The sequence below is a fragment of the Pelophylax lessonae genome (assembly GCF_965119305.1).
Source record: "Pelophylax lessonae genome assembly, chromosome: 8".
In the NCBI taxonomy this organism is placed as follows: domain Eukaryota; kingdom Metazoa; phylum Chordata; class Amphibia; order Anura; family Ranidae; genus Pelophylax; species Pelophylax lessonae.
Window position 1 is genome coordinate 230,421,033 of NC_138775.1, and position 13,301 is coordinate 230,434,333.

The following is a 13,301-nucleotide window of genomic DNA, read 5'->3' on the forward strand; positions in this document are numbered from 1 at the left end:
ATAGTAAGAGTATCGCAGGGATATGCAAACTGTGGCCTTCCAGCTGTTGCAAAACTACACGTCCCACCATGCTTCTGCCTCTGGGTGTCATGCTTGTGGCTGTCAGAGTCTTGCTATGCTTAATGGGACTTGTAGTTCTGCAACAGCTGGAGGGCCATATTTGCATATCCTTGAACTAGTGTGTACTGACCTATTTGGTTCAATGCACCCGTGTCCCTGGAATGGGGGGGTTGCTTTGCCTCTAGCAAGAATATACAGTGAACCCCCATTTGTGAACAATACCTGTGTAAACATTACCTTACTGGTGAATTTTTTTCTATTTTTAGGTTTGGGAAAAAAAAAAAAACAGCCTTTGGCAATATAAAGATAAAGCGCAAACAGAAAAAATATTGTCACGCATCTGTTCTTATAGGATGTTGTCACCTGTATGATCCGTTACCACAGCAACAGAGCGATGTGCTCTTCATCTTACTGATACCAAGTGTGGTTTATACATAGTTGGTGATATTATCTGTAATTGTTTGTTTCCCTAAGAAAGTTTGCTGTACAGCGTTAAGTGCATCTGAAAAAGCATCCAGACCATTTCACACATAGAAGCCAGAGGTTTCAGCATCGCTCACGGCGGAAAACTCACCTCCAAGCACAGCAGACAGTAGAATATGCGTGCCATATTTTTTGATCAGGTTCTCTGTGATCTGAGCCGCCGACGGCCTCCTTCCCAGCTGACGGATGGTGCGCACAAACTCTGGAGCCAGTGTGAGATTCGGAAATTCCTTGCTCTCTAAGGCCATGTTCTTTACTTTCCAGCGGCCAAACTCCCTGACAAGAAACAAGAAATTATAATACGTTAATAGACCAGAAGCATTATTATGTATGTCAGCGTTCCAATACAGAATCATTGCAGTATAATCAGTGCCATTTTAAGAACATTAAAGGGACCCAGGCAATGCAGTGCACTGGGGCCTTGCCTACACAATCACCCATGAGAATAAAAATGCAAATTATCGATAAGGCGATATTTATTGGTACAGCAGTGCCAGGCAAATGACAGCTTCTAAGTTCGGTGGCTGGGTCCAGTGAACACACAAACAGTTGGCAGTCAGATTTGACTGTCCTGTGTGTGCCTGTTCCCGTAGAGGCAAACAGGCATTCCTGCAGTTGTGGGCTCCCCCTCCACGGCCCAAGTGTCCTGACAGCAGAGCAGGGCCAACAGGCGCTTGCCACCTGCTAAGTTCGGCGGAGGGATGCACACGGAAATCGGGACTAATGCTTGGCTGGGTCGCTGGACAGGTGGGGCCCCCGGGCAACTGCCCAGCATGCCCATTCAGTAAGATGGCCCTGAGTATAACTAGTCCATCAGTGTTCTTCTTAACACATGAGAATACGTGTAAACCCAACCTGAATGAAATTTAATCTGCTAACGCACTGTGTATTATAAACAATTGCTATTTTTTTTATTCTTTTTTTTATCCTTTCTTGCATCTCAGCACTGCTGATCTCCAGCAAACCTGTGCAGCAACTTTCTACCTATAAACATCCCAGCTCTAGCTGCATGGCATTTTCTTTTGTCAGGTGTTGTGTATGACATTGTGTAACCGCATCATTTTGTTTTAACTAATCCGGAGGTTCCTCTGGATCCATGTGATCACTTTTACATGTTTCATAAACTTTATATTTTTGGGAAATGTTCCCCCTTTTTTCTCCTTCCTTATATTTTCTTATACTTTTTGAAATTAATATTTTGTCTACTCATTGCCCTTAAAAGTCCCCTCCAGAGGGTTTTTCCTGTTGTATGTATTGATTTCTGGGGTGCGGGCATACTAATCTCTATTTGGCTCCAGTGTAAGGCCATGGCATTTTCTTAGGACAGGTTTCCTGATGTTGAGCACAGTGGACCATTCCTATGCAATGTGTGTTGAAAGGATAATTTGTAGTCTCCATCAGAAGCCTGCATGACAGTGTGACAACAGAGGAACACAGCTGGGAGACAGAGAAAGAGTGTTGTCACCCTATAGCAGAAAGTGCCTGAACAAATACCCTCATGGCAGGTATCCTTGGGAATTATTTGAAAGTAGATCACATCAAGCAAAGTTATTTTTTTAAGTTCCCCCATCCCCCTTCCCCTTACTGTATAACTAAAAGGATAGACATTTAATTAAACATCTGTAGGGGGGAAGATAGATCATATACAGAGGAGCCCAAAAAATCTATTCACACTTCAACATGACACATATATGCATGAAATTGTATCACTAGATTTATATAAACAACAAAGGGTAGCTGTAAGTCATGCTTGAAATATGCAGTCACATTAGGTGCTCAAAGTGATCACCATTAGCATCCAGAATTGCTTGGCATGATGTTTCAATTTCTTCCCATAGTGCAGTCAGTGTAGATGGTTTTCTACAGTACACTACATCATTTAGTGTTCCCCACAGATAGAAATCGGGCATGTGTTAAGTCCAGGGAAAGTGCAAAGAATTCAACAGCACCTCTACGTCCTATCCCAATGTCCTGGCAGAATGTCATTGAGATAGGCTTTCAAGTCTTGGTGGTAGTGAGGTGGTGCGCTATCTTGTTGGAAGTAAAATTGCTCATCTGCATTAATGGCATGAATGGCCGGTAACGTGACGACATCAACAATGGGGGGGGCTATTGACATCTTTAGGGGTAACCTAATACAGGCGGTCCCCAGGTTACAAACAAGATAGGGACTGTAGATTTGTTCTTAAGTCGAATTTGTAAATCGGAGGTACATTCGTTAATTTTAGCTCCAGCCAAAAGAAGAATATTTACATTTTTTGGATAGCATAGGGAAGGGTTAACACTCCTGTAACGTTTGTTTTGCTGTCTGTACCCCCGTTCAGAAGATTACACCTCACTTTCTGTCCCTATGACAATCGGATTTTGAAAAACTTGGGTTGTTTTGGAAACCAGGATTGGTGATAGAGCTTCAGTGGAGACATCTTTTTCCCATGATAACTCTTACAGGAGTGAATTTCCCTTCCTAGGTGTAGATTTCCTCTCACTTCCTGTTTTCTCTCTCTGTTTGTAAGTAGGAGTCGTTTGTAAGTCAGATATTTGTAACCTGGGGACAGCTTGTCCTACACATTGCTGCCATAATTCAATTTGGGTTTTCAAAAAGCGCATAAAAAGCAACTTATGAAGAGTGTATGCATTTTTGGACCCCTCTATGCATACCTCTCCTTCAGCTTTAGTGGTGTCAGAGGTAACATCATCCAACAAGATAATAAGGAACAACAAGCACTCCAATTCTCATAAGAAGACAACCCTGCAACATAGTACTGGGAGGATCTTCTCAGCAAGATTTGGACTACTCTGCATTCACCAAGTCTTGCTGAATGGAGGATGGTGTCATTTTTGCCTGCGTATCATGAATGGGAACTGAGGGAAAGGGGTTACATCTTACGGGTCTTTTTTACAGTTTTTGCTACTCTTTAGGGGGAGCTCCAAGATCTGATTTAACCACTTGTCGACCAGTCACGTTGACTGCACTGCGGCAAAGTGGCTCGATTCCGTCCAGTGACGTAGACCTACTACGTAGACTCCTCCCCCTGTAGGCGGCGCGCTCCCGCTGTTTTCAGTCACAGCGGGAGTCGGGCCAGGGGAGGAGAGGCGGCGATCGCCGCTGCTCTTCCCCGATCGTTGGGGAATCGAGTTTGGAGATCCGCCCACTTGTGTAAACAGAGCGGGCGGATCTCCTAAGTGACAAGGAGTGACAGATTGCAGTGTTCAGCATAGCTGAACATGCGATCTGTCCCTGTGTCACTCAGTCACCTCCCCCCACACACGTTAGTAAGCACCAGGCATACATTAACCCCTCCCTCTCCAATAAAGTTAACCCCTTCCCTGCCAGTGTCATTTTTACAGGAACAGTGCATATTTATAGCACTGATTACTATAGAAATGTCACTGGTACCCCCAAAAGTGTCAAAAATGTCAGTCAAGGGTCCGATCTGTCCACTGCAATGTCGCAGTCCCGCAAAAAAAATCGCAGATCGCTGCCATTACGCGTTAAAAAAAAAAAACACCAAAAATGACAGAAATCTTTCCCTTAGTTAGTAAACGCAATAACTTTTGCGCAAACCAATCAAAATACACTTATTGTGATTTTTTTTGCCAAACATAGGTAGCAGAAAACAAATTGGCCAAAAATTTTAAAAGATTTTGATTTTTACATTTTTTTGGGGGAATTTCATATAAAAAAATGTTAAAAATATTGTTATTTTTTCAAAATAAACGCTCTTTTTTTGTATAAAAATTGCACAGGTGATCAAATACCACCAAAAGAAAGCTCTGTTCGTGGGGAAAAAAAGGACGTAAATTTCATTTGGGTACAGCATCGCACGACCGCGCAATTGTCAGTGAAATTTGCACAGAGCCGAATCGCAAAAAGTGGCCTGGACGTAAGACAGCAAAATCCTCCGGTGGTAAAGTGGTTAATGAAAGCTGAAGATTAAATATTGAAAAGACATTAAAACTTAAATGCAATTTTAGTTATTCAGTTTATGTATATTTTAAAGAGGACATTGGTTTATGATCAAAATAAGTAACGTGCTATCTAAAAATCAAAGCCCATTATAACAACATACCAGCGTTCATAGTTCTATTGTTTTCCTTATAACCTCTCATGTTGTGGAGCTGATAACCTTGTTTTTTTGTTGCCCTCCCTAACGTTAAAGTCTCCTAAAACAGAGGCATAAATGGCTGAAGAGAAGAGAGACTGCTGGCATTATACATCACATTATCAGCAGACCAGGAAGTCTACAGGAACTAAGATGCCTAGTTACCACCCAAATAATGGTGCATTCTTCTATTGCCCACCGACAAAAAGGAGCATTCTTCCTTCTACTGACCACGAACAAAAGAGAGAACTATTTCTTCTATTGTGAAAGAAAATAAGGTGCGCTAACCATACAATTATGCGGCAGCACTGAAATGGGGAAAATAGATGTGAAAAAAGGTATAGTGCGCTCAACACAATCATACATATTAAACATATGACATAGAGGATGACCCAAATATTATGGTGACCTTCATACAGCGTGAAAAAAACATATGTGAAAATTCTTTATGCAAAAACATAATTTATAACAATCGTGAAAAAAATATATAGTGTATATATATATATATATATAAAGTCCTCCAATTGATCTAGATAATCTCAAATAGCCAAAGATCAAGCTTCCATCAATAGTGGATCTTCAATCTTGCTAATCTTTTAGACCGATATGTGAGGGTGAAATAGAAGAAATAGCCTCTTACCAGATAACACTAAACAGTGAGCCTTATTGGGGAATAGGCACTTTCCACATGTGAACAAATGAAATCAAGTGAGGTAAAACCTCGGTGGTACTGCAAACTTCTTACCAGAAGTATGTAGAGGGTAGGCATAAACCACTGTTGTTTATACAGATGCACCAGATAGAAGGTATCCAATGGCGGCTTCAATGCTTGGGCTGAATGTTTCTCCACTTCACCATATCCAACTCACCGATGTGGCTGGCGATACTGTACTCTAATGTAGCTCTCCCATAACAAAAGATATAAAGTGCCAATAGTGCATTATCCTTTTAAAAAACTTTATTAAAAAAGTAACACACTTACATGGCAAATGGAAGGAACTGGGCATAAAAAATGGTTCTAAGTGTACCAAACGTGACCGCCTGCAGTGCGGAACACATGGTGTGGTGTGACGGCATGGAGCACGGTCCCAGCTGAAGCCTGATAAGGAGAAACGTGTCGGTGGGAGTAGGCACGCTGTCACGCCAGTCTTCCCATCCCCCTAGTCCCCACTGTACTGACTGAGCTGTCAGCACCCCTGCAACCATTCCGCATTTGAAATTCCAGATTTGAAATTCCTGCTCTTTCCAGCAGCATTTTATGAACAGAGCAGAGTGATCCTGATTGGTCAGCGCAGTCACAGTGAATCACTCTGCTCCACCCTGTAGGCGATGTACAGAGAAGAATGGGGATTTCAAATCCTTGGACCACTGGAGAAGCTGCGGGGGTGCTAACAGCTCAGGATTGCTGGAGGTAAGAACAACTGTACCAACTGTACCAAATGATTTTGTACTACACTGTCTGGCTGTTACTGACCTTGGCCTACTTCCTGGACTTCCTCTGCCTACTGACTCAGTCCCTCATTGCTAGGTGCCACTGTTCGCTGCCAGCATACCGGCTCTGCTAGCATCTCCTGCTCTGGTGCCAAGCTGCTTCAGTATCCTGTCCTGAGAACTGCAACCCCCAGCTTCATCCATCTAAAGAGTGAACTTCACCAGCCAGCTACTTCAGCACTCATACCACTCCGTGCCCTCACACTCTGTCTCCACCTTCAGGAGTGTTGGGCAGGAGGTGCAAGAGAGGCCCCCACAATATTCCAGTTGTCACCAGGTATGTGAAAACTTACTTGCTCCGTGCAATGGTTTTGCACAGAGCGGACCCAAATCTTCTCTTCTTGGGTCTCCCACTGGCGCTTCTGGCTACTCCTCTTCTCGTAGTACCCTATATAAAGCAGCTTCTTATGGGGTACCAACTGCGGGCTTGCTCTGTAAGCGCTGTACAGAGAAGATTGGGGATTTCAAATCCTTGGACCACTGGAGCAGCTGTGGGGGTGCTAACAGCTCAGGATTGCTGGTAGTAAGAACAACTGTACCAAATGTTCAGTTGTCCTTTAAAGTGAACCTGTTGCTTGACCCTGGCATGGCAAAGTACAGGTTTTCTTTAACAGTAGGGCCACAACGGCAATTTTTGCTACTGAGAAATTTAACCACTTGTTGGTAGTCACCTAATTTACAACACACTAAAATCAATGCACTGCTAATGAGATGATTGTCTCAATGTGCTGCTAATGAGATGATTGTCAACAAGTGGTTAAATCTCTCAGAGGCAAGAGATTAAAATCGCCATGTAAATGATTTGATTACAAAATTTATATATAACACCATTAGTCTACTTCAATCAGTACTTTAACGTTGATTGGAATGTCTGATTTGCATGAGGATGTTAAAGCAGAACTCCACACAGAGATCAAAAGCTGAGACAGAAATTGTAACACCCACATATCTCTTGACTAGTATAGTGTACCCACCCACTGGCAATACAGAAGATAGAGTACGTAGTTTATCTTTCAGTAGAAAAATACCTGTGTCTTGTAATGTTACCTCAAGTTGATAGTATTATGTATTTGCAACCCCGCAAAGAAGACACAAATTTAAAGTGATTGTAAAGTCATTTTTTTCTTTTTTTTAATCATAAACATGTTATACTTATGTAAGGTAAACCAAATTTCCAGAACCAGACAACCAGTGCAGGCTTATGCCCATATTTGTGTGTGTGTGTGCATTGCTCACATGCTCATACTTCTAGGCAAAACGGCAATGTTAAAGCGGAGTTCCACCCAGTGCACATTTTTTTTTAAAAAATACCCCCGGGACAGTCAGGGCTAGTGCATTCCACAATGGCTAGCCTCTGATCTGTCCCGGGTTGCACTTACCTTTTAGGAGAAATACTTACCTTGAAAAAGTATTCTCCAGCGCTGCCATCTCAGGTGTGGGCAGCTTGAAGCCAGCGAGATCCTCTTCGGCGTCCTCTTCCTTCTTCTTCGGTCCCACGATGCACTGCACCGGCCCCGACGTCACTTCTGGTGCGCGCGCGTCATCCCTCCACAGCTTCTGGGCATGCCCAGAAGCTGTTTAGAAGGGAATGACGCACGGAACTGACGTCGGGGCCGGTGCAGGCGCAATGATTCCTGGGAGCGATGACGTTCAGCTCCCAGGAATCATTGCAAAAGCCAGGAAGTGACGACGGGCCGCGGCCGCCGAGGGGAGGAAGAAGGAAGTAAGGTAAGTATATTTTCTCTACAAGGTAAGTAAAAAAAAAAATTGCGATTATCCATTTGTTTTTCAGGTGACCCGGAGCGAGAAGATGGAGGTAAGTATAAAATTAGGGTGGAACTCCACTTTAAACATACTATTCCAGTTCATGGTGCTCGCGTTCGTGAGGGCATGTATACATAACAATCTGCATGCACACTTAGCACTTAAACTAGTCTATCACCACGAGCAGTTGCTGAGTGGTCTTCAGCTTGTACCTGTATTCCTGAGACCTGACCCATTGAACCTGGTTACCTGTGCATGATCTAGCTTTTCTCTGGACTTCATCTTTGCTCCTGCCTAAACTTAGTTCATCTGATCACTCTGACCTCAGCTTGTTTACTGGACTTGTCTTTGCCTGCTGATGCTGTACTGCGCTGCCTGGCTGTTACTGACCTTGGCCTGCTTCCTGGACATGCTCTGCCTGCTGACTCAGTCCTTTGTTGTCTAGCTGCCGCTGGTCGCTGCCAGGATACCGGCTCTGCTAGCATCTCCTGCTCTGGTGCCAAGCTGCTTCAGTATCTTGTCCTGAGGACTGGGACCTTCAGCTTCATCCATCTAAAGAGTGAACTTCGCCAGCCAGCTACTTCGGCACTTGTACCACTCCGTGCCCTCACACTCTGTCTCCACCTTCAGAATTTTTGGGCAGGAGATGTAATAGAGGCTTCCACAATATTCCAGTCCTCACCAGGTATGTGAAAACGTACTTGTTCTATACAATGGTTTTGCACAGAGCAGATCCAAACCTCCTCTTGTCAGGTCCCCCACTGGTGCTTCTGGTTCCTGCTCTTCTTGGTGGTATCCTATATAAAGTGACTTCCTATGGGGTAACAACTGCGGGATCACTTCTGAGCCACACTGCCTGCATCCATTGACACAGAAAGCGGGGCTCGACCCTGCCCCCCACTCCCTACTTACAGCATTGGACTGACAATGGCTCCAACTGCCTCAGGAAAGCCTGTGAGAGCAGAGAGCTAGAGATAGGTACAAAACTGAATTGAGTATGGACTCGGGTAACTAAAGGGGTGGGGGGGGGGGTGAGGGGGCATACTGTTTTCTAAACACCTAAGAAATGTTTGGGCTTTAGAACCACTTTAACACTTATTCTTATCTTCCCCTAAACTCCTCTCTGGATGAAACTCTCAAAGATGAATTCCAGGTATGGAGATTTTATACAATTACATTGGTCCAGCTTGGATCAATATAACTACTGTATACACTGTTCAATCCCCCTGGAAGCTGGAAATCACTGAAGTAGATACCACTACTCCAGTGATCTCTACTTCCTTCCAGGTTCCGTGCCAAGCGACTGCCCAGCTGCATTTTGAACACAAGAGATTGGCCGCTCAGCAAGGACACCATTCAGAGTTTTTCAAAGAATGAATGCAAAGAGTTCTCTGAGTAGATTAAATGAGGCGGACAGCATGTTCATACTAGACATGTCAAAAAAAATAGTGTGGTGCTGCGCTATTAGAGTGATAATAATAAAGAATTCATGAATACCAAATTACTCAATATTATAGTGATAAACAGAGAATATATGCACAAAACAAATAATACTTTTGACGGGAGTCACTTTGGGTGGGGGACTCGTGGAACCCAGCTTACCTTAGCTTACCTTAGAGAGGTCAGGAAACTTTTGTTTTAGCTTCTCAGACCCCTCTTATGTGTAAGTCACCCTGTGTCTATTAGAGGCACAGGGTGACCGAGAAAATGATGCACAACTACTTAATGGACACTGAGAATATGGTTTGGATTACTTTAAATAGGACAGTAATATTTATCCACAATATCCCTCAATAAATCTTTGATACATTAATTCCACTGTATCAGAATGATGGAACATTGTATGAGCTTTGCATCATAAACTATTGTAGGTAGGTGTCGTACAGTCTGCTACTGGGGTCGCCTGCTATTGTCTATTTAATAAAGTGTTCTGTGTTTATACTTAGGATAATGTGTATTGTACGAGTGATGGCAGCAAGTCTGACCTGGAATGAGATCCCTGATAGTCCAGAATGACCATTCTACATCTAAAGCTGAACTACTGGCACAAAAACATTTTTTAAAATATTATACTCAATAGACAGAAAGACTGAAACTCCACTTTGTGTGCACCAAATACCTTTGTAATACCAGATATTTCTTGTAAAGCAGTAGTAACAGGGCATTATTGCAGCAGGAACGTGGGGGAATGCAGTTCCGGGAACCTTCAGCAGTGAATGTATGTAATGAGAAGGGGTGCTGGGGGTATCTATTGTTGCAGGGTGGTTCTATTGTTGCTGGGAACTCTATGGTTGCTGGGGGGCTCTTTGTTGCTTTGAGATCAATTATTGCTGGAAGGGATCTACAGTGGAGGGAGGGGTCTACTGTTCCTGGAGGATTTATTTATGCTGGTTGCTAGATTTATTGTTGCTGGTGGGGTCTATAGTTTCTGAAGTTGATCTATTCTTGGGGGGAGGGGCTATATTATTGTAGGGGATCTATTGTTGCTGAGGGTCTATTGTTGCCCAGGAAGTGTATTGTGGTTGTTGGGCGATCTATTGTTGCTGCTGTTGAGTCTATAGTTATTGGATAGATTTATTATTGCTGGGAGTCTATTATTGCTAGTTGGATCTATTGTTTTCGTGGGATTTATTGTTTGTAGGTGTCTATTGTTGGTGGTTGGATCTATTGTTGCTGGGGGGGGGGTTTATTGTTGCTGGGGGGGTCTATTTTTGCTGGTGGCAGGGGATCTGCACTGCTTTTCTTGTTATCAATAAAACATATTCCATGAAACTACTAAGCACCACAAAATAATACTATTCTCTAAAAGGGGCAGTACTGAGAGGTGGGTAGGGGTGGACCTAAGGGATACTGCTTGGAGGTGGGTAGGGGGTGGAACTAAGGGATATTGCTTGGAGGTGGGTAGGGGTGGAACTAAGGGATACTGCTTGGAGATGGAACTAAAGGAAACTGCTTGGAGGTGGGTAGGGGGTGGAACTAAGGGATACTGCTTGGAGGTGGGTAGGGGGTGGAACTAAGGGATACTGCTTGGAGGTGGGTAGGGGGTGGAACTAAAAGAAACTCCTTGGAGGTGGGTAGGGGTGGAACTAAGGGATAATGCTTGGAGGTGGGTAGGGGGTGGAACTAAGGGATACTGCTTGGAGGTGGGTAGGGGGTGGAACTAAAGGAAACTGCGTTTAGGTGGGTAGGGGGTGGAACTAAGGGATAATGCTTGGAGGTGGGTAGGGGGTGGAACTAAAGGAAACTGCGTTTAGGTGGGTAGGGGTGGAACTAAGGGATAATGCTTGGAGGTGGGTAGGGGGTGGAACTAAAGGAAACTGCGTTTAGGTGGGTAGGGGGTGGAACTAAGGGATACTGCTTGGATGTAGGTAGGGGGTGGAGACAAGGGGTGGCTCAGACATTGGGGGTACCTGCACCTATTCTCTGAGGAAAAAAAAAAGCCCTGAGTAGTAATACCTACTGTACTGTTATATCCGTACAGCCCATAGTCTGTGCAAAAATCTGAGCTGTGGGAGGGGTCCAGCAGGCCCCACCCACTACAGGCTGCCTGCAGAAAACTACAGAAGGGGCGTATACATGACCAGTCACTCTGTTCAATAATAGAGAGCATCATGTGACTGGTCTTTATTACTGGAAACCGGAGACTTGCATAAGGCCAAAGTATAACGCTGGATTACTGGAAGAACTACACAAAGTGCACCAAGATTCATATAAGAATACACAAGACATGCATTTAGACAATATTTTATCATTAAGTTTAGCTTTAATGTAATAAAATAAAATATGGGACAGCAAGCATGTCACAATCTGAAAGTCACATAAAAAGTTATTTAAGAAAAAAACAAATCTGTTCAGCTACAAAGCTGCACTGTCAGGATCATCATGGAGAATTGGAGTCTCAGCAGCTGCTAGAATTCCCACCAAATGTAAAACTTCCATTTGGTCCACATTTATATATATATTCACGGAGCAGCTGCTATGTTATTTTTAAGATATTAAGATATGTAAATACTCATATTCTATTTTAATGCTAAATTCCCACTGCATTTTTGCATACCAGTCGAAAATGTAAACCTGCTGAACTGTCAGAGAATTGTCAGAACGAGAGCAAGAAACACAAATACTTCCTACAGACATCTGCAGATAACAGCTCTATATAATATGCAGTGGCATATAACATAACTAAAGGTTGGCTATGGTTAAAGCAACACACCATAACATTCAAGTTCAAATATAAGCTCATTCCAAAGGCACATTTTTTACAAAGCCAACATGTTTTAGAGATGATCTTCGCTCCCTTCCCTTTATCAGGGTTTTTTTTACACATCAGTGTGACCTATGATTCTAAAATCAAAAACCAGTTGGAATATCTTCAAAATAAAAATATTACCAAAATAATAAAATGTATACCGGAATAAATGGTAATAAAATAATAATCGTCATAATAATATAATTCAATAATAAAATAATAACATTGCTGGTGATAATAACTAATAATAATAATAATAATGATGATGATAATAATTACAACACTAACAACAACAATTATATTAATAATAGCGTGATGATTATAATATAATATAATATATATTAAGGTGTAAAAAAAATAATAATTAATCAGGAATGTAATCTCCACTGTTATTATGTTGGTATAATGCCATATATAAAAAATGATCATAAATTTGGGTAGAGACTTTATATCCTGATGAACTTGATGATTACCATATATTAAAATATTGTGATAAAGTGATGGAAATAAATTAGTTGTTAATACAATAATAAAAATAGTAATGATAATCATAGAACCAATTTTAAAATATAACACTAATAATAAAATAATAATGATAATAATAATAATATAAAATATCATACTGATAAAAGAGTGGTAATTAACTTGATGAAAATCTACCAATGGTGTTACAGAATCAGCTGATAACAACTGTAACATGTTAGTTGCTATTTCAGGCAGAAACAGTGGGGTTTATTTACTAAAAGTGGAGAGTGCAATATCTGGTGCAAAATCTGGTGCAGCTATGCAAAGAAATCAGCTTCCAGGTTTTTTTTTACCAAAGCTTAATTGAACAAGCTGAAGTTAGAAGTTGATTGGCTATCATGCATGGCTGCACCAGATTTTGCACTTTCCAGTTTTAGTAAATCAACCCCAATGTAACAGTCCATCTTCTGGCTGAATAAAGTGCAACAGTTAGTCATACACACTGGGTGTTTAGCAAACTTCTTGTGTTCTGGGCATTTGCCCGTGGGATCAGACTGCCCTAAACGTAAGTATGGATCATTGCTCCACCCAGAACTGTCCAGCCACTGTCCAGGGCTGGATGGCGTCTCTTTTCCTTGCACTCTCACCAAAACACTGTGGTCTCATTCTCAGGGGTTAAATGTCCA

The 13,301-nt window shown here is 42.3% G+C and overlaps 1 protein-coding gene across 1 annotated transcript in view; it reads right to left on the reverse strand.

Annotated features, from left to right (window-relative positions):
* The window catches only part of BRINP2 (BMP/retinoic acid inducible neural specific 2), a 444,253-nt gene that overhangs the window by 383,108 nt on the left and 47,844 nt on the right, over nucleotides 1-13,301 (reverse strand). The window contains exon 2 of the mRNA XM_082264973.1: nucleotides 635-819. Within this exon, the coding sequence (XP_082121099.1) occupies nucleotides 635-819 (185 nt within the window). The remainder of the gene's footprint in view (nucleotides 1-634; nucleotides 820-13,301) is intronic.